The following is a 22185-nucleotide window of genomic DNA, read 5'->3' as shown; positions in this document are numbered from 1 at the left end:
CGTCTGCAGTTGCTTTACACTGTGAACGCACATTAACTCAGCCGCTCGTCTCTGTCAGAGGCATTTTATCATAAAACGCATTGCTATGGTGATGTAATGTCATCTGGTGAGCACTTTTCTTGTTCTTGTAGTAAAACAAATATTGATCCACTTGGTCAAGGATTCCTTCTCATTGGAATCAAACATTTTACGGGCGGAAAGAGTTATGAATGTGAACTTGAGTAGAAGTAAGTACTTGTGTTAAACTGTACTCCGATAAACGTACCCTTAACAAAAGATTGTAGAAGGGGAAATGTAAAGTGATAATGAAATATGATAAATGAAATAAACCAGTAGAGTGACCACCTTTAGGCCACCAGATGTAAATGAGTGTGTGCCCTGCCTCCTGCAGCCACAGACTCACCAACAGCTTCATCTGCTGTTGCTGAGGATTTATTGTGTTCGCACACAGGCCGTCATAACTTCATGTGACCTGCTTTTATTCTGTACTAAGTTTGACACCATGGCTGTGGCTCAGGGGGTAGAGACGGTCCTCCACTAACCAAAGGGTCGGCGGTTTGAGCCCTGCTTCCACACAGTCCACATGCCGAAGTGTCCTTGGGCAAGACACGCAACCCTAAATTGCCTCTGACGGCTCCGTAAGATAAGAAAAGCACCATATAATTAGTCCTCTCACTTGAGATGTAGTAAAGTACAACGTTAAAAAAAAACCTTAAAAATGGCTGCACTATGAATATGCTGCTTAAAAAGTGCTAGTGCTCTTTCCTTAGTTACTGTAAGGAGGGAACGTGTAACTGTTAACTTCCACACCTGCTTTTTAGATCAATCCTGTGAGATTTACTTAGTTTGTGTGAAAGGTGTAAATGTCAAAGATGATGTCAATTGTTTTCAGCTTCTGTCGATGTTGTTTCAGGATTGAAATCCAATGATCAGGTACATGGTCATTTCTACCTTTAATGCCAGATTGATGGAAGTTTTTTTCAAATGATTAAAATGTGTTGTGAGTGCGAGCCGTGGTTCTGCGGCTCTGCGGCCGCTGCCTTGTGCAGACGGCTCCAGCTGTAAGGTCGGGTCATCCCAAGTCGTGGCTGGCGTGTAGGATTAACACCTGACTAGAGTTTATTGAAAGTATGAAGAATAGCAGTGATGAAGGTGAATCATCCCGAACCACCGGCCTGCCGTGTTCCTGGGTGACAGATCTCAAGAAAACATGGAGATTGACCAACAGACACAACTCAAACTGGAACCTGAGAAATGTAAATGTAGCATGTAACCAGGCCGTATATAAGTGGAACGTGTCACTAGTCATGTCCTGGACACAGCATGAGACAGTAAAACCCCAGAAATATGTTTGTACAGGGACTTGAAATCATTGGAGTAGTTTCTGTGTCCAGACGCCTCTTGGTTCTGTATTTCTTTAAAGCTTTTCTCTGTGGGTGTGGACTTTACATTGAGTGGGTCTGTTGCTGCACATTGTTTCCCTTCCCTTCCCTGTATTGCTCTCGGGAAGTGTAGTGTTTCCTCTCTGAACCAATAAAGAGGCCGATGAAACAGAAAATAAAGAGATGTGAAGTGTCAAGTGAAGCCTGCTGTTGTGCTCCATCGTTCACGGTTGCTTTATTCCCACCTCATAATAACTATGATTGTGTTGCTCTAATTGGCTCCGGTCCCTCGGCAGTCGCCCATAAATGACGCATAAAAAGTTTTGCTCTGCAGCGAGTGGGTTTTTTTCACAGCTGAAGTTCTGGGACTTTCACAGGAACCGGGGGGAGGTAGATGCTCCGAAAAAAGTCTTTCTGGGAGGAGTCCCGCTTCTTTCTTTCTTCCTTTTCGCAGAATGACACGTGAACGTTTCCCGAGGAGCTGGTTGGCGTGTTCGCAGTGAGCAGCAGTGGGACACAGACGACCCCGTAGCTGCACACCCGTGCGCCCCTGCCTATTTTTAGACGTCTGCCCGATGGGGGGAGACGGAGGCGCCTGACGAACCGTGCGGCCGAGCTGCGATGCGCGCGCTCCACACCGCGCAGTGACGGGACGGGACGCGACGCGCTCGGTTCCAAGCTCCGCTCTCTGCGTCTGGCTCCACTGACCTCTGAGTCCATCGCAGTGGCCCCGGGACAAGTTGCCGCGCAGCACCGATGGCTGCCCAGTGCGACCCTCTAAGCGGATACTTGCAGCAGTCGGACCAGGGCTCCAACAGCGAGCGCAGCGCCGACTCCCCGCTGCCCGGCTCCGAGGAGGACCTGGGCGGACCGCATGCGCCGCCGGACCCGGAGTGGACGGAGGAGCGCTTTCGAGTGGACCGGAAGAAGCTGGAAGTCATGTTGTTAGGTAAAGAGCAAAAGGAGTCTTAACTAAGCGGGCTGCACGTCCTCACTGAATAATGTGCTTCTAAACTTTGCTGTCCACGTTTCAGCCAAACGTTGCTTGTCGTTGTTGTCGAGCAGCCCCCCGCCCCCCGACGACGGCTCTTTGTCGAGCCCGGACGACTTGAAGAACACAAGTTCAAAAGTTTCCGATCCGTCGTCAGCGTGACCTGGGGCCGCGTCACGTGCGCGCTCCGGAAATCACCAATTAGTGCAATTAAGCCAAGTTCAATTAGTGTCAGCGCCTTTTATTAACGGAGCAAAACGCAAAACGATAAAGGTTAACGAGTTGAGTTGCAACTGCGTGCATGTTGCCCCAAGACAGAGGGTCTGCGGGGGTCGAAGGGGTCAAACACACGAGCTGATGAACCAGCAGCGAGGCAGTAACGTGCCCCGACCACCAGGTGTCGCTGTGCAAACTCCCATGGCGGCCATTTGTTTTTGCAGACAAACATGAACTGAGCCGAACCTGCAGCTCACTCACTTCTCAGTAAAACAGTTTGCAGTCAGTCACAAGTCATTACAAAGTTGATTTCATAAATGAGTTAGCATATTTCATCATGAAATTACATCAACTACATTTTCTGCCTCACAACTTAAAAGGATTCCTTGAAAAGGTCACTCGCACCACATGTTGACCCTCCATGCATGTGATCCAGTGTGTGGTGTGTCCTCTCATGACGTGACAGCGACGTGCACAGTTAAACAAGCGATGACAGACTCACGAAGAGAGCCCAGCCTGGTCCCTGCTCAGAGGTCCCTGCGTGGAAACTCACGGGTTGAGGTCATTCATCACACATTTCAAAACACAAACTTATAGCATTAGGTAAGTTGGCTGGATTCTTTGTCAAGTTCACAGCCAGAGTGGGCAAGCAGCCAAACAGGACCTTAGGAGGATCATTAACATCATACTCTTACTGTATGATGTTAAATATGTCCACATTGCTGATGAGGAGAGATTTGGATACCAGAACTGTAACTCGGTGAAAGCTGCTCATTTGCAGTCGTCATTTAAACGTGTGACTAACTTTGGGTGTAATTCTCAGTGAGCAGCTGGTCTTGAAGTAAGTTTATCCTTCATGCTACACACTACAGACACGCACGCACACACACATATTTCCCCTCGAGAAATGTCCCGGTTGCTGCCTCGCTCCTCAGTACATTCCACAAAGCTGCATGTCATCCCAAACCCTTCCAGGAAAACAACTCAACCAGAGGCCGTCCCTAAATGTGAGCGTCCCGGACAAACCCTGCGCCACGTCACAGTGTCCAAATGTGTCCCTACGTTACGTATAGTCAATGTAGTTTGCTGGATCTGTACATTTTGTTACTTTGCTCGTCTTTCTGACTTCATGACCTCACGGCTGACGTCGCTCATGTTGACATTGCTGCTGGGATGTAGAATACATAAACACACAGTGGAACAGCGCTGCGTCCTGCTCAGCTGTAGGTTCATGTTTAAGCACCACAGTGTCTCCACTGTGGAACTGCTTTAACCTTTGATCTCTTGTTCAGGAAGAGTCCTGGATGTCTGGTTGCATCATGTGGAGCTTTGTTATCTCTCAGTAGACAGTACACAGGATCAGAGATTCTCATCTTTTTTTGCTCTTTGGCTGCAAGTTTAAAATCATATCCTAATAAATAGCCGTCCCATCCAGTTGGGCCCGAGCTGTGTAACATCTGGCTGTGTTTTGATTGGATGAGCTGTAGATTTTGACGTGGTACATCATGTTCTGAAAGCCTGAGCCCTAACCCTGACTGTAATTAAATCATTTAATGGGAAGTCCAGTTTATTTTTTCTCAGTTTTTTATTGTCTGTGACAGTACCTCTTTTTTTTCCTGGAATATGAAGTGTGCGCTGTACTTGGCAAATCTGCAAACACTTCCCACACAACTGTACACCAGTTGTTTGGATGGATCCAGGTAATCTGTCTGCACTAGTTTGTCATATGGAGGCTTCAGTGACCACATAGTCCAGAAGAGTCAATCATCAACGGTGCTGCGTGGTACGGCTAGACATTTATTCACTATGCTCTCTTGCTTATGGATAACACAATTCTGCCCTAAATCAGAACTGCTAAGCACTTAATGAATTTGACAAATGATATAAAATATTAGATGGATTTAATATGAAGAGAAATAGATTAGTACATTCATATTGGATGCTCAACTGTCTGTTTTTGTTTGTTTTATTATCAAAATGATATTGACCTGCTTATTGTCACTTTTGTTTATATCGCTCATTTAATAACAGGAGTTGACCCAAAGCAAGACAAGTATATATAAAGAAGACAATGTGAAGAGATATTTAAAATCAATTCAAGAGAAATCTGAGGTTCAAAAGAGTAAAGATTAAAATGTAATAATCAGACATTAAAGATAATAAATGCAATATTGAAAAAAATATCTTTTAAGTTTGATTTTAAAAAGTCAATGGTGGGACAGGACTTAATGTATTGGACCAAAGACATGAGGCAGCAACAGAAACAGACGGTCACCTGTAGTGAGGAGTTGTTGTGAGCATAATAACCCTACCTGGTTCTCAGAATATGGAATAATAATAATAAGAAAATACTAACGAGTATGGCTTTTCTGCATTTCACTGGTAAACACTGGTAACCTGCCAGAGTAGGAGTGATATGACGTCTTTCTTTAGAACCAGTTAAAAGTCTGGCAGCTGCACTTTGAATCATCTGTAGATGGTCGAACGGGTCGGCCCCCATTTACAGGGAATCGCTCCAGCAGAGAGGTGATACAAGCATAGACGATTATTTCCAGGTCCCCCTCAGATAGAAACCAAACCAAAAAACCCTCTTTAATTCGGCGGTGGTTCTGAGCTGATAAAAGCTGCACTTCACAACACTGCTCTCTTATTTAAGTAAAAGTCCGACAAGTGGCCAGTTCTTATTATGGTCATTATGACCTGGGCCAGGTAGCCACAGTAAGCCTCCGTAAAGAGGCTGCCGTTATGTCTTTGTGAGACCACCTCAGACAGGTTGAACCTGATGGAGGCGACTCGTGAGTTTCAGAGGAAACAGAATGTGAGAGGAGATCTTACGTTGTCACTTTCATTATAAACTAGAAAGCGTCTCACAGATTTGAGTAATGGGAGCAGACGTAGCAGTTTCAGTCAGTTGTCTCTAGTGGTCGACCTATAGGGACATTTACATTAGCTTTAGAGAGCACTGTACGACTGATGGTGTTTTGTTTTTATCTTTTCCATCTGATAAAAAAACAATAATTTCATAATAATAACTAATGATAACTAAGTTTCCTATGTGAAATAAACATGTATTTACTTCTAATGTATTATTCACTTGAACACAGAAAAATATTTGAAAAACAAATGTACTGGTATCAAGTCTACATATTATTTTATTTTAAAAACTGTGAGAAAAAACAACATTGTCTTTAGACAAGCAAACCAAATGCATGTAAGTTATCCCAGATATCAGCATGATTGGTTGACCAACCAATTCATCGGCCTATAATTAGTTGTCAAATCCTCCCACCCACAAAACAAAATCTCAAAATACTACAACCGAGGACTTAAAGCAGATGAAAAATACATGAATGAAAACTATAATAATTTATATTCTAATAAGCCTAGCTGAAGGTACAGGAAGTGGGCCCCAGTGGGACGTCACGCTGGTACAGACACATAATCAGGGCAGGGGTTGCACACATTCTGGAGAATAAGACTGCTCCTTTAAAGATGTTAGTGACTCACCAGCATTTCTCCACATTGAACCAAATCCCAGCGTACACACTTTAACTACCCTGTATTGGAATCGCCCGTATTTTATTTCCCAAGTTCTCAAGTTGCATCAGGAGAGAATGGAAATTATTACCTGCTGAGCAATTACAAAATGGACGGTCTGCCCCGCTGGCGGGGACTCTGTTTCCTGGGCTGAGTTCAGTAAATACAGCGTCAAGTGACAACAAAATCTGGCCCTGACGGCCGTCTGGGTTGACTGTTGTACCGCTGGCACCCGAGAATAGAGTTCTCTGGTTAATGGCTTGGAGACCTTGACGCAGGCATGAAAGCTTGAAAGATAATTTTATGTGTTCAGGGAACAGCGTACGAGAACTTTTGTGCCTTTTTAACATTCATTATGAAGTTAAGAGACCGGGAACAAGTGTGGGAAAGAGGTAACATTTTCTCCAGAGTTAGTGTCTGCAGGTGCGAAGCGTTTTTCCATGGATTCAGTAGAGCGTGCCGATGCCTTGTACCGCGCGTGGGTCCGTCTGAAGCTCTGGCCGTGGGTTTCCCTGCCCAGTCGTGTTTGTGACCAGTGTGCGCACACATCGTAACAACATGTTTGCTGAGTAACTGTGACAACAGCCTACGATTAGGCTAAGTGAATCATTTTCTTCATTGGACTAATTTGTTTTCCCTGCTCCTGAACCTGGGGCTGTTATTGGGCGGCTTTGTCTCCTAACGGAAAAAGAGCTGTTCCATACTGCAGTGAGAGATTTCAGTAATGTATTCATACCTGTTGTTCTCTTGGTGGAATATGTTGATGCATATTGTTCTGAATAAGCATACGTTCAAATGCTTTCTCACCAACGACTGCAGGCAACAGATTGCACACATTAGTCGGTCCTGTTGGACGCCAGTGGGATCGCTTTCTCCGAGAAAGTAAACCGAGCCTCTTGTTAAAACGTGATCATTGCTTTTTCAGTTTTTTCTCCTCATTGTTTCGACAAAGATTTCTCTGGCCTCTATGCCCACATAACGAGGGGAGGGTGTGTGAGGGCCCCATCCTCCTCTTCCTCCTGGGTGCTGAGTAAGACTCACAGACAGGAAGGAGTGAGTGTCTTTCGGGGAATGTGCTGCAGGCCTTCTCTCCTCTCACTCGCGCTCCCCCCTTTTTCTGTTCCCTCTTGAGCATTCAAACACTGCTCTGTTGTTCCAGCTTCCATCAGGTCGGCTATGGAGTCGTTGGACGTTCACGGGTCATTATTACACTACAACACGGCCCTGACGCTCACCTAACCAAACCCAGGCGAACACATTGCTGAAAGACTCCGATTGGACCTGAGCACCGTGGTTTTTTTGTAAAAGCTAAAAAGTAAAGTCAGGGCTGCACAATGAAACGATCACAACTCATGAGTGAAATGATTTAGATTTTCAGATATAGGGCTAAATGTCATGTAACGTCATTATATTTGACTAGTCTAAAGGGAAGGCAAAGATGGAGAAGCAGAGAAACCTTACACGGACCACTTGTTGGAAAAAATGCAGTAAGGAGTGGAAAACACTCGACAGGGCCAGAATTTGAGAGGACAATCCTTCTCTCGTGTCAAGATGTGAAATCTTTTATTCCCTTAGACGAGCTTATCATCTGTCGTTTGGAGATATTTGGTTGTTCAAACTCGATTGTGAATCGATTTTGTGTGTTATATCTGTGACTGTGCCAACGCTGCAGTTGTTTTAGTTGATTCTGTAGCTGTTTTCTAGTCCGGAGAAAGAAATGCTTCCTGTTCACTAAAGCAAAGAGAGAAATAGAGATGCTTTCACGTCCGACAAGCTTTCCTCTGTCAGGAATACGTTCTGCCTTGTTCTGAACAAACCGAAAGCTGGGCGAAAGCTCTTGGGGGAGTGGTTACGGGCTGGGTGGTGTGCACGGCGTGGGCTTCTGCGTTTGTGTGTGCGCGGCGTGGTAAACGCACGGAGTTGAGTCTGATTGAACTGTGGCCCATGAAATGGCGAGATTCTTCGATGTGTCAATCGGAGGGAAAGAGTAGGATTGACCCGCAGTTGTTCAGGAAGTAATGCTGGTATTGGCGTGTTTGTCCAAGGTCATGCAGAATGAATACAGGCCATGGAGCAGTAAGTGTGCTGCGTATTAAGAGCAAGGACATGATTAAATATTTTATTGTACAGAATTAACAATTCAAGAAATAAGTGCATTTATGTTTACAATTTAATTTTTTCATGCAAGTTCTATGTATTTGGTTGTATTCGTGATTTTCTTGTATTAATAGTTATTCAAAAATTTTGCTAATGACATCTTGGGAATCATTACCAATTTAAATTGTTGTATATATGTATATATATTATATCTGTATTGGGAACGTTTCACTCCCTAATATTTGTATTGACATCGATCCCCAAAAATACATATCTGTCAGTCTCTAGTATAAACAATATTATTTCCAAACCTGCTTACTTTTGTTGAATAGTCGAGCGGCACCAATTATGGAGATGTATGGTTTTCTCTGAATAGCATGTGTCATACGTCCTTTGAGAAAATAGTACATACAGTTAATGCAGGTCTAAGCCAGTAAATGTTCAAGGGAATGAAATTATTTTGTCTGTTGAAAGTCCAGCAGAATTATTTGCTTATTCATTAATTAATTCATTTGTATTAACTATTATTTCTACCATGTAGCCCAAACTATGTTGGTCAAATCTTGTTACCCGCTGTGTATAGTGTATTTTGTGACGGAAAGCAGATGCACGTTAGAACAACAAGTCTCAAGTCTTGCCCAGGTACCTCTCGCCACCTTCCCCTCCTCTCCTACGTGCAGTTTTCACAGAAACATGCTGATACAATTAAACAGTTCTATTCAGCTTTGCTTACGCATTGAATTCCTTCATCCTGGGCACGATGGAGCTTTCAGGAGCTGTAATATAGTTCACCTTCAGTCCACGGAAAAACCTGTAATTCATTACTGGAGAAAATAAAACCAGGAGTCCTATTTCAGCAGTCCAAGTGGAGCTGGAGTGTGTGACCCATTTCTACGCTCCTGGAACTGTAAATGGGCTGAAATGAATACCTGTTTTTCTACATCCCTCAAAGCTCTTTTTCCCCAGCCCTTTTCAAAGTGCAGATTTACATTCTGTCTGGTTTGTGGTTGCTATTTCAGAAAGGTTTCTTTTTTGGGGGGGGCAGCCCTGACTTAAGCCGCACGCGTGCGCACTGACGCCGCGCACACACAAACGCAGAAGCCCACGCCGTGCACACCACCCAGCCCGTAACCACTCCCCCGAGAGCTTTCGCCCAGCTTTCGGTTTGTTGTTCTCGCTCCTCATTCAACGTCTCAAAGCACAATCTGCCTTTTTCTCCACTTGCCGTGATTGGACAGAAAGCCTTTTGAATGTGCTCCTGGCTGCTGACGGAGTGTTCTCCAGGTGAACAAAAGAGAGAAGGTTCTGCTTAAGTTAGTCCAAGAGCAGCCATTTAATAAAACTCTGTGAATGATTTATATGAATTACTTCGGAGCTGTTCTGTCGGCTCATGAATCTGAGGCCGAGTATTCAAGTACAGTAACCGAGGAAAGAATTTCCAACTGTAAAATCCTGGACAGATTCCTCATGTGGGTGCTATGGTCGAAGTACTGATGAATGTGAAGTGTCAATGATTTCCCAATGTTCTGTTAGCAGGACAACTCTCGACCTGTGAGGTGAGACTGACTCCCTGTGCTCCGTGGTGGATCCAACACAGTAGATACCAGGCACCAGGAATGTACAGTGTTGTGTAATCACTTGGCAGCATTCACACAAGGGAGACGAAGGGGGAGACGAGAACCCAAACATGACACCAACAACTGCATGATGTTAGATGTCTGGTTGCCTGGGCTGGAGGGTTCTGTGTCTGTGAAGTCCTAATGGACCAAATGTTTATGGACAAGGCCGCAGAATGTCACTCCGAGGTCACTGTACTGAACGGATTCCTACAAAACTTGGTGGAAGGAGGCCACACGTGCCAAGAAAGATCCCGTTAAATGTTGGTGCGGACCCCAGCAAAGGGTCAAATCACTCTCTTTAACATTACAAGACCCACGTTTAAGTGAATTCAGCATGTATCTTGAGGGAAAGAATCAGGCATATTTAGAGGACTGATGAGTGTTTTCACAGTGTAATAAAATCTGGATCTAGCGGATATAAATGTGGTTTCATGGGGTAAGACAAACCACCAATGTGTAGCTGAGATCCCGTGGATTCGTTAGGGAATCTACAGTGTGTTTTAATGCTGTGAATAAATCCTGTTCTTAGTGTGATCTGGATTGTCTTTTTATTGACCATTCGTTGTTCTGCAGTTGAGATCATGATTTCATCTTCTCCGTTGTTCTGTTTGCTATAAGGTTTGACTGTTGAGTGTCATTCTCCTTTCGAGAGCGTATCACCCGTGTGACCCAGGGTCAGTTTTCTGACGGTTTCCTTTGGCAGGCGTTCATCTGTGTCTGCCAGAAAGCAACATCTGGTACTTGGTGCGTTTATTTGACAGCACTGTTGCTCGGCAACGCCGCAGGAGTTGCGAGGAGGCGTTTTTAAGCACAGAGGTGACTTTGGCTCAGCGCAGGAATACATTGACAGGCGTTCAGTTTGTGGGAGTTAACTTCTTTACCAAATGTGAGAGACGTGCTCTTAGGCGTTCAGTGGAGCTTGACCTCGAAACTCTGGTGGAAGAAAATACAGTTTAATACCAGAGCAGCGCTCATTTGAACAGCTGCTTATACAATAATGAATGCAACACAGGAGCAACAGGTTTGTCTGTTTTAGTGCAGCCAAACAAACTCATGTAATTGTAATGAAGAAGTCACTAATAATAGTTGCAGGTGAAACCTGATTTTGTTCACAGTTGAAAGTGGGACTGGTATAGAGCAGAAAAAAGACCACTGGATGACATGCTGCATCCCTACAGTGGGATGTTTTCATCTAGTGAGGGAATGGCGGACTTTGCCACTAACATGAAAACTACTGTACCAAACACAGAATACGTAAATACATGAAATGTCTACTGCTGAAGAAAATGTCAGCAGTAACGTAAGTGGATAACCTACAAAGTCAATGTAAGACGCCACTAGATACAATTTTCACTCGCGTTGGTGTTATGAAACAATCATAACCCCCAAGCTAGAAACCTACATGCTAAAATGATAAGTTAGTAATGTGCAGTCAGCATCCGTATTCTTTTTGTTTGAGGACTTAGCCATTTTAATGATAGTGCAAATCTTTTTCTAATTTCCCCCAACAGTATTTCGCAGGGTCACAGTTGCTGCATCCTGGAACTATTATCTCAAATCATAGATCTGTTTTATGACATAACTGAGAAGAAAATCAGATGTTCCCAGCAAGTGATTTTATTAAAGTCCTCAGTTGAACTTTGAATACACTGTATCATGACATACTGAACATAAATATTGCGATGTAATGTCACATACATTATACATTGACAAAAGTTGTATCTGTTCACCCACCCGAAATATGAAACACAACTCAGCGTTTACATCTAATTGTCTTTCTTATTTTTATGTAAGAAGGTTTTTGTTCATTTGACTTCTGACTTCAGATACATTATTATGTCTAAAATGGCTTTAACCGGAAAAAAAGACAGCAAAAAATATCCTGTCTTAGTCCGATAGATGTCACTTCTGTACGATGCTTTCCTAATGAGTTTGTTGCAATGCATGTGTTGTCATGTTTGGCTGCGGCTCCCTGCTCAGGCCTTCCATGTTGAATCAGCTGAGAGCGGCTGCACAGGGCAAGCGGATGCTTGTGCTCTCCCGCTCTTTTAAAAAGCAAAATGGGAAATGTAGTTTCTTTCATACTAGTTGAGGGGGGGGGGGGGGCTCGTATGTCTGGCTTTAATACTAATCTGTCTCACTTTAGGTCATGTGAGCAGACGGTGGACTGACATGTCAAACCTTTCCTAGATTAGAGTTGTCATTTGTTATGGAATCCAATCCAGGGGAAATAGAGTTTTAATGCCTGCGTGGGCCTTTCTGTGAAATGTCCCACGTTTCACCTTAAGTCCTCCTCAGTGCAGAGGATTTCCTCTAAGCAGCTCTGCAGTTTTGAGATTTAGCTGGTGCCTTTGGGCTCTTGCTTTTTGTAATCTAAAACCTCTCCTCTTCATAGAGATCCTTTGACGTGAAAGATTTTTTGCTTGATAATTCTGGGACAGCACGAATACTAATATTTGATTGGCTATTGAATGACTGATACCGCTTGTTCAAAATAAATGGACGTTGGATTACTTCTGAGCTATGAGGTATTCACCTTTGTGTTTTTCTAAAAGTCATTTTGGATTTGTCAACTCTGATTTGGCTTTGTTAAACTTCTGCTCACTCTCCAGATTTCTTTCATACCTGGATATTGTAGGAACTGAAACTAGGTAATAGTTAAAATATCCATGTAAAAAATGTCTTTTGATTAGATTTTCAGGGACTATGTCTCTATTGTTCAAGTGACTGTTGTGTGTGGATCGAAGCCATAACTGCAGAAATCTACGCTGTTTACATTCCGTCAGTGTCAAAACAGCGGAATCTCCCGGAAAGTTAAGTCTCTCCACAAAATAATGGATACCAGACCCCGTCCCGTCTGCCAGCATGGAGTCCGCTCTGCTTCTCACTGCCACTTCTCTCACGTCTTTCTTCACATCCCGTGGCAGTGATCTGATACAGCACATGATTAACTGCAGCCACCGAGTTTACTTTTTGAATTGATAGACAATTAAAAGACGGAATCAATGTTCCATGTTGGGGGGGGGGGTCCTCGGTGGACAGAACTGATTGCAACATGTGATCTAAGCCCAGGGGTCTCATGTCTCAGCTGTGATGTCTTTACAATCTGCTCTGCTGGGGGGGGGGGCACCACTGTCCTTATATAACCTGGGTAAAGACAACACTAATAAACCATTCTAGCACTTGTAAAACAAATGAAGCAAATCTTCTTGACTACTAATCAAAGCTACTAAACACTAAAAACATTTTAACTATATGCTCTTCAACTCTCGACCAACCATTTTGTTGATTCGATTTGTGCAAGGCCTATAATTTAAACTTGTTTTTTTTGGTTGGCAGACGAAATAATAGGTTGCTTGGCTATGAGGCATGAGCTGTGCATTTTTGTGGCATCACAACGTTAATTCTTTGAGAACGGGGTTACAGACAAATGCTTCTCGCCTTCTGATGGCATGTCGTTTCCCAGTCAGATCTTCACGTAAACAAAGACATCGTGAAGACTGGGATGTCAATTTGTTGACCACTGACCGGCAATATTTGACCAGTCAGCAGCCAGCTCCACAGCGCTCTGTCAGGGCTGAAGGGTGGTCTGGCTGTCATTCTGCTATAGGGGGGAAAGTAACTAATTGCAGTCGTCTCGGGGGGGGGGTTAACCATTGGAAATGGTTAATTCCCTGCAAAGGAAACGCCACAAAATAGTAACAGATGCACGTCGACTGCGTGATTGGACAGTTTATGAATAAAGTGATCAAAATCGCCACAGCAAACCCATCATTACTCACAGATTAACTCGACCCCTGCCAGCTCAGGTGAGGTTCGGGTGTGTGATGCTGTCAACGATCAGTAAAGCAGCGAGAACAGGTTCAAGACTTCTGGTGAACTCACTTGCTTCTAATGTCACACCCGCAGAATTCCAAACAGAACATCCTTCAGACCCAACTGATGCTGACTCAAGTGACATCACTTGAGGTCATTTATTAGACATTGAGCGGCTCCCTCTACAGCCGCAAAAGGCTCTGAACAACTTTTTCACGTATACAGTATAGTAGTATTCTCCAAAACCTGTAAACCGACTTTGAATTGTAAAATTAGTGAAATTTAACGTTAGTCATGTCAATCAGAAAGATGTTGAACCTACTCGACCTGTATAGCTCTGATCATTTCTTCCAGTTTTTCTGACTCGTATGCAGGTTGATGACGGCCTCGTTGTCGATCCCACATACAAAGGGAAACTGTCTCGATGAGATCTTGGCCTTCTTCAACCGCAGTAGTGCTTTAGGTGAGGGAATTAGTCTGCTCTGTAAGAAGCTCTAGTAGCTATTGCCTTATAGTAAACTGACATCAGAATGTCTTCTGTGTGTTTTTAGAAACACGGTGCAGATTCAGAAGGACTCAGCACTGTATTAATCTCAGGTCATAGGACGTCCTGCCAAACGCCTCCCGTCTGTGCTCTGGGTTCTCCCACAGTCAGTTTACACACCACACATGTTACGACAGGATGTTTTGTTCTCAGCACATGGCTCATATTTTCACTGATGTTCCGTATCGGATTCCTTTCAGCTCCCTGCGCTCACATGCCACAAATCATGTGGCATTGTTTGTGTTAGTCCTTGGTTGTTGCAAGGTTAATAACCAAGCACAACGTGTAAATGAGTTAAAATTATTGGTTTCCCAAATCATGTCTTTAGGATCTGATCTCATCTGATCTTCTTGTTTGATTGTGGACATTAGAATTTTGACTTGAATGTGGATATTTGAAGTTTCACCACTGCTGACAGAGGCACACTGCATGCAAAGTGTTAGTGTGTGCACGTGTGTGTGTGCACATGCTGTTTTAATTCATCTGTGGCTTTATATGCTAATGTAACTGAAGTAAACCACAGTCATTAAAGAATCAGCCATTATTATTATTATTATTATATATGTGTACGTGACTCACTGGAGGCTGATGTTAAATAGAATGCATATAGGATCATGTGTGAAAGTCAGCTTTCAACACATTTTTGTACGTACATGTGTGCTATGGAGACAGGATGTCATCCTCTGCATGGAAATTCCATTTTCATCAATACATTCTGTGAAAATCCTATTTCATTGGGCACATTTTGGATTAGACTGAATGGAATAAAACATGTTATTGAACTAGTATTGAAATGCTCAGTTTGTGGTGTTTGTTGTGTAATCACTCAATCTCAGTACGTTCTTGCCAAGCGTCCCCATGCAGCAGACACACAATTGTGTCACTTGGTCTTCATACATGCATCTCATTATTCATTGAGAAAACATCTGTTTCATATTCATGACAGTTCAAGTGAAACACACTGTATGATCAAAACAGTTTAACATCATTACCAAGGAGAAAGTCATTTGAATTGGCTCCACGCACCCTGTCTCATTGAGACACTTCACCTTTGGGTTTCACTCTTGTTGAGTTGATGGAAGAATAGAAACCATAAAACTCGCTCTACTAAACTGTCTCAGTAGACGAGTGGGCGAGAACAGTCGGTTGGGTGTTAGTGCTCTTCTTTTTGTTTGTCTAAGTTCTTACAGGAAACGCTTCCAGTAACGGAGTCTTTCATAATCGTGGATCAACTCCAGGCCACCTAGGAACTGAGTGCTTCTATCAGAGCTGTTCTGTACGAGACTAAACATTGGACGTGCCACTGATATTCATTTTCAGCGTCAGTTAATCTATTCATCTTTTTCTGTTTTTCATGTACTAATTTATTGAGTTTGACAAGCTGTGATCAAGTAGTTTATTTTTCTGCCGAATACATTCCAACCATGTCTGGAATCACAAAGCAAAGACTTGTTGTCGCTTTAGTCCCGACTCTTAAAGTAAAAGTTAAGTGTTAGATTCAGGCCGTGTTTTTGGTTTTGCTTTCTAAACCTTTATCTGCATGATGCGTCCTTCGATTATGATGATTATCCACAGCGTATGGATGTATCGGCCACTCTTGAAGGAACTGAAAAAAATCCAAAACTGTTGTAGGAAGATGTTTTTTCAACCATCTGTGACAGTTCCCGTCTGTGGATGTTGCTCATCCATCCATGACTTTGTGTTACAGCTTTGTTTCATAAGCAGGTGATGTCATCAGAACATTGGAATAAGTGCATGTGTCGTGTCAGAGGTAAACTTTGTGCATGAAGTATTGAATTGGACGTCTTCCTGTTTCATTCGAGGCTATGCAGATGAAGTGGGAATGGAATGACAGAAGGGTAAGAGTTGGACTGCTTTATGAAAACAGACTCCAAAATGCATTGGACATTCAATTTTTTCTACTATCAGTGTAGATGAGTGCTTAGCATTTCATTGCAACTCTTTAATTTGAAAGTAAATGAGCGTTTGAGCCAAGTGGGACCGTTCTCCTGTAAACTGTGGCCTGGACTCGTTTACTGGGCAGCCTGCATAAGTACATGTGTTGACCACTGCGACGCCAAAGGTTGGAAATGAAACTGTTTTCTAGGTTTGATCTTTGAAATGTGGTGTGGACGCAAAGAGTCAACAATGTTTTCACACCCAAGTCTAAAAACGGTCTCTTCGAACAGTACTTTGTGCTTTTTGTACTTTCTGAGGGCGAACAGACTTTTAGTTTAAAGACATTTCACAGAAAAGTGTAGCGATAGCTTTTAGGAACATTTATTTATTTATACATTTACAATTGCCATGTTGTTCCAAAGAATTTTTATTTTTATTTTCTGCCAATCAGTTCCCTAAAGCCCAAGGGGACACTTTCAGATCGCTTCTTTTGCCCACTCATGGTCAAAACCGGCACATTCTGACAACTGAGAAGTTGGAACTAGAGAATTTTTGGCATTATTTATTTTTCCTGAAAGATGAATTCTTTTTCAAAATAGCTGTTGATGAACCGTCTGTTGACCCACGGACGGATCAGCAGGACTTTTCTTTTTGTCCGAATGTCGTCCTTGCTTGTGCAGCATGGTCTGGTATAACCCACATCGACTCTGCCGCTGCTCCGGGCCCAGATTTGCACAGACAGCAACAGATCCATCTGGACGACGCTGGCTCAAATGTGTCACTACACCTTCCCTGTACTCCCAATGACAGAGGAACATGAAAATACTTCTTGGGGAGCAGATATGTATTTTGCATCGACAGATCTGCCACAACTTGAAGGATTTGCAGATGTGTCTTGGGCGCTACAGGCCCGACTTGCTTTGGTGGTTGGCCCCTCTGGTTCTATCCAGCTCACTGTGTCAGCTGAGGGAGTTTCTGTGCTTTAAAACACCAGGGCTCTCCGAAGTGCTTATTTAGTTTACAGGTCCTTCACAAGTTTTCATATACTGTCGTTCCCAAGGCCAGAAGTGTGCAGTGTGCTGACAGACGAATTTCAAATGTGTGAACGCCTTTTTCTTAAGAAGTGTGAAACCCGAGTGTGGTATGAAAAACTCCATTCACGGCTACTGTAAAGCGCCCAAATATTCTCACTGTATCCATCAATTTGTTACGCGGAAGCTGTATCCAATCTCTGGGATTATAGAAAATTACTTGGAGAATTGAAAGCCGTTCCTGAAAATGAGCTGCACGAGAGGCCGTGCCAAATACAATATCCAAAGAAATGGAGATCCACCATGAACACACTGACACTGTGAGGAGACCAGATAATGTGTGTGTGATTTGGCTGTGTTCAAGTTCCATTGGGGCAGTTTAACGTACGTATTTTTCTCTTTCCCTGTCTCACTCCAGCTGCCTCTGAGGGGAGAGTCAACGGCGGGGAGGATTTCTTTCAGAAGGTGAGTGTGCCGTCTGTTTGCCTTGTCTCGGGCTTGTGTTCCAGCCCACTGAGCAGCGCCTCTCTCTGGGTACGGGAGCAGATGTCAGGTGCTGCACCAGTCACTCGCAATTAATAATCAAAACAAACAAAAGCGACAGAACGAGGCTGACGTGAAGTCACTACAGGGCTCTGATCCTATAACACAGCTGACACAACACGGTGGAGCTGTTTCTCCCTCACATAATGTTCCATGATACACCAGAACATCTCCATTTTCTGTGTCTCTGATTTAATTAGTTCATATATTAAAGTTTCACTGCATGCAATGAAACAAGGATGCGCCTCAGTGATTTTAAATAGTCTTGATGAGCAAGTCGTAACTTGCTCACATTGTCTCATTGGTGCCCACTGATCAGTCAAATGTGTGAGTTTAAATAGTTCTAAGTACATTTCCCATTAAAGGAGACTTATTATGCTCATAATAATATAATAATGATAATGATACATTACATTTCTATAGCGCTTTACACTTTAGTGTGGGGGGGGTTAAGAGAATGAAAGGTGGTGAGGGAGTCTGAGTCGCAGATCTCTTGGGGGAGGGAGTTCCACAGCCCCCTGGAGAAGGCTCTGCCCCCAAAACTGCGGAGGTTGGTTTTGTGGGTGGAGAGGAGGCTGGCAGAGGCAGAGCTGAGGGACCGTGGGTCAGCGGGGGTCGGTAGGTGGAGAGGAGACCAGTGAGATATGCTCATATTCATGGTCTTAATTTTAATCTGGGTTATTACTTGAGAAGGTTCACATGCTCCAATGTTCAGTGAACACATCAGTTTCCTGCAGCTCCTCTTTAAGGCCCCTCCCTCCTGATGAAGCCCAGTCTGCTCTGATTGGTCAGCTGGACCACTGTGTTGTGCTTGGTCATGTAGGGAGTTCTCTCACTCTCACTTTGCCCCGCTTTGTTGGGGGTGTGTCGGACGAGCCAGTAGGCGGGGTTTATGCACGCATGTAACATGGTGATGTCACAGACGTATCGGCCGGACGACTGACGAGGTGTTTCAGTGTTTTCTGTCGGGGGGGGGGAGTTCCCTTTACCACCGACTTTGGGCTTTTTAACTTTGCAGACCTTTTACATACACAGAAACCCATATAACCCACTGGAGGAAGGGGGAAAACAGGAAAAAACATGATATGTCTCCTTAAATCATGTGTCTCAATCATGGAAATAGTTTCCAAACATTCATTCATCAGGCTGCAGTGAGTCCTGCAGTGATCTTGTAAAGCAATGATTGTTATCATTACATCTTTTTCAATAACACAATTAAAAACTGTTGCTTTCATAAATGATGCCCATGACCTTTTTTCAGTTAACCGTGTACAAAATGCAGTAAACAGAAAATAATCTAAGCGATATATTCTGTGACCCCCCTTTATCTTTAAGTTCTCCTTGGTGCACTGACAAAAATGTTGAAGGTTCCATTGCGGGTTGGTTGTTGGAGAACTGCTCAGAGGATGTCTCTGTCTCTACATGTGGAACGAGGCTGACTCCATGATGTGGAGATCTGGGCTCTGTAGGGGCCCGACCATCTGTAACTGAAGACGCGTCTTTATGACTCTGTGCTCGGGGTCCTTGTCGTGCTGCACAATCGGCCTCGGATGTGATGGATAAGAATCTAAAAATCTGCTTAACATTTTTGTTTCACAGTGACTTATCAGGATTAAATGCTTTTGCCGTATTGCCCAACTCTAATTTTGAACACAGTTCATTGTATTTGTGCAGCACAGTCTGACCACAGTTGGCCTCATTATGAGGAAAAAACATCCATTAATGATAGAGGAGAGAGTGAACCTGTCTTATGACCTGGCAGTGAAATAACTCTGATACACCCCATTTGAATAACACTGCTGCCGTTGAAGTGTGAGGGTGGTGTCCTTTTTAAGTATTTGCGTGATAAATGAAGTCACGTATTGAAATGAATCAAGACGAGACTGATCACTGTAATGAAAACAGCAATGTGGACTATTGGTGTTAATTATGTTCAAACAGCAGTTACCATGAAGCTCTCTTGTTGATTATGTGGTTTCTCACTAAGTATTTAAAGTGGACTTGTTCATGTCCACTCTGCCGTTTCCTGAGAATGTTTAAATCCTTCTATAGTATGTTAATGGGCTGTAATGAAATAAATGATGGACAGCGGTTTGTTTTAGAATTCCCCTTTTGTCCATTTTCCGTATTTGGTTTTGGAGGTTAGGAAGCTGAGTTAAACGTCAAAGGAGGAGGCAATTTAACTGTCCCTGAAGCAGTTTTCAAAAACCAAGTAATGCAAACCAGGCGCCTTAAGATTCTGCCCCTTGGAATTTTAACAAGAACTCTATACTCCAGCTCATTTTTCTCCACCTCTTTTGGTTTGGATATAACTGTAATGTTTAAGATATCCAGTGTAGGTGTGAACCTGACAAAAAAGGCCTTTTGGTTTATCATGTCGTGATTCTTTTCAATGTTGTCACAGCTTGTTCAAAGAGACGGTGGTTGCCCAAGGTTAGATTGTCAATTATGAATTAGTGCGCCGCTGTTTGGGTTGGCCGGCTGGCGAGTGCCACAGTCATGTTTTCACTGTAGAATTTCCGTTTGGATAACTGTGTGTAGTTTCCCTCTGATAGCGTGATCACCATGCATGCCCAGTTTCAGTCAGGAAAATAAACCCTGAGAGCGACCGTGGAAAGGTATTGTTGAAAGAATATGGATGAGGTGTGTGAAATACCTTGAAGTTGATGAAAATGGAAATTCCTGGTCGGACCGCTTCCTGCCTGTCCACCACGCCCACGAACCACACGCACTCAGGTCGACCAATAAAATACACGCGTGGCAACTCACTCCCTCATCCATAAGGCTCATGGTCCTTTCTGACGCACCTTAATGCACAAGGCTTTGGGAATGAGACTATGTCAATGTTTTTACATAGTTGCTGGAAAAAGCACTAAAAGGTCTTTTCATTGTATATTTGCACTTTGTGTAAATCACTGTACCTGCCTTTTGCTCCCACATTGCTGTTGTAGTTTCAACAACTAGGGAGAGGTTGCAGTGGTGTTATAATAATAACGTAGTTTGTGTCCCAAGAGAGACTGATTTTAAAGAACAAAAGCCAAACAATGGGAACGCTGCAGGCAGAAGTAAAGGAATGTGTCCTTATCACGGAGAAGAGAATGTTGTTAGTGAAACATGCAGTGTTCTTTCCCACGTGTAACCTCCCAAATCACGGTGGGAGGGGCTCATGATGTCGATTGTGCCTCAGGCTAACAAACACAATGACACAGAACACATCAGATTTCAGTTTCAGACCTAAAATTGTTCTTGTGTAACGGTGACTAGAGTGAGTAGACTCATAATATCCATGCAGCACTTGTGACCCATTTGGGTTGGCCGATCAGAATTGTCTGATATGAATCTTTCACAGACATATCTGTATCTGCATTTATTTTTGCACTTATATCTTACAAATTAAACAATGCAGAAAATATGTGCATTTATGTATTATTATTATAACATTTTATGTGAACAAAATTATGTTTATTTTTCTTTATTCAAGTTCTATATATTCTCTAGTATTTTATTTTTTTATAATCATCTATCACAAAATGTATGGTTAAACTGTAAAATAATAAACCCCATTTTCATTTCTTTGTCATTAGCTATTTATTACATCACCATAGGAATCATATTTGCCGAAGTGTGTGTGTGTGTGTGTGTGTGTGTGTGTGTGTGTGTGTGTGTGTGTGTGTGTGTGTGTGTGTGTGTGTGTGTGTGTGTGTGTGTGTGTGTGTGTGTGTGTGTGTGTGTGTGTGTGTGTGTGTGTGTGTGTGTGTGTGTGTGTGTGTGTGTGTGTGTGTGTGTGAGAATGGTTGGAAGATGTTTCTCCCTCACAACAGAAGCAGGAGGTGATTGGTGTGAAGTTATTCTACAATGTTTTTTTACGTTACAAAATATTCAACGTTGTCAGTGACCGTTCTAGTGACTTCACACTAACTACCCATTTTCCGCTTTCTCAACCCCTCCTACTCCTTCAGCTTCTCCATCCAAATTCCAGCAGCCTGCCTTCACACTGCAATCTCTTTCAGTCGCTGACGAAAGCAACATGAAATAGTCCAACTCCCCAGACTCTCTTGCTCCCTCTTAGTCAGTGTCTGGCGGACTTCCTCTCAGTCGAGAGAAACATCTTGTAATAGAGGGCAGTCCCCCTCTGCATGTGGTCAGTGAAGAAGTAAAAGGGATGGCAGACAGAGAGGGGCCACAGGAGGGTGCCACAACGGGGAAATGAGCCATGTGCGAGTCTCTGCAGCTCACCCGTCTCACCTTGTCTTTGTTTTGGTCTCAACTCTCCGTCTCGTGTTTTCCCTCCTGCTCGTCCCTCATTTCTCCTCCCCCCTCCTGCCGGATCAATGTTATTCCATCTTTTCACTCTGTTAAACCACAAGTGTGTCGTTGTTGTCAGCCTGTTAATCTGGGGATTTCTCCACGGATGACATGCTTGATTGTTTAACATCAAACCTGCATCACAACGGAAAGTCTCAGTCTGTGAAGAGCCGGAGTGTCGAGCCCCGGCACAGACCAATAAGCT

At 43.4% G+C, this 22185-nt stretch overlaps 1 protein-coding gene across 2 annotated transcripts in view; it reads left to right on the top strand.

The window, feature by feature from the left end:
• Positions 1–1772: 1772 nt before the first annotated feature.
• LOC118283437 (protein bicaudal C homolog 1-B-like) overlaps positions 1773–22185 on the top strand; it is a 50591-nt gene continuing 30178 nt past the window's right edge. Inside the window, exons 1-2 of one of the 2 annotated variants that reach the window (XM_035605390.2) lie at positions 1773–2331; positions 17551–17597. In XM_035605390.2, the coding sequence (XP_035461283.1) occupies positions 2139–2331; positions 17551–17597 (240 nt within the window). In that variant the 5' untranslated portion in view covers positions 1773–2138. Of the gene's footprint in view, positions 2332–4272; positions 4373–17550; positions 17598–22185 lie in introns of those variants that run through there. The other variant, XM_035605391.2, reaches the window with a different exon arrangement.

The sequence above is a fragment of the Scophthalmus maximus genome, chromosome 10 (assembly GCF_022379125.1).
Source record: "Scophthalmus maximus strain ysfricsl-2021 chromosome 10, ASM2237912v1, whole genome shotgun sequence".
Taxonomy (NCBI): domain Eukaryota; kingdom Metazoa; phylum Chordata; class Actinopteri; order Pleuronectiformes; family Scophthalmidae; genus Scophthalmus; species Scophthalmus maximus.
The sequence above is the reverse complement of the archived record's forward strand: the minus strand, read 5'-3'. Positions and strand labels throughout refer to the sequence as shown.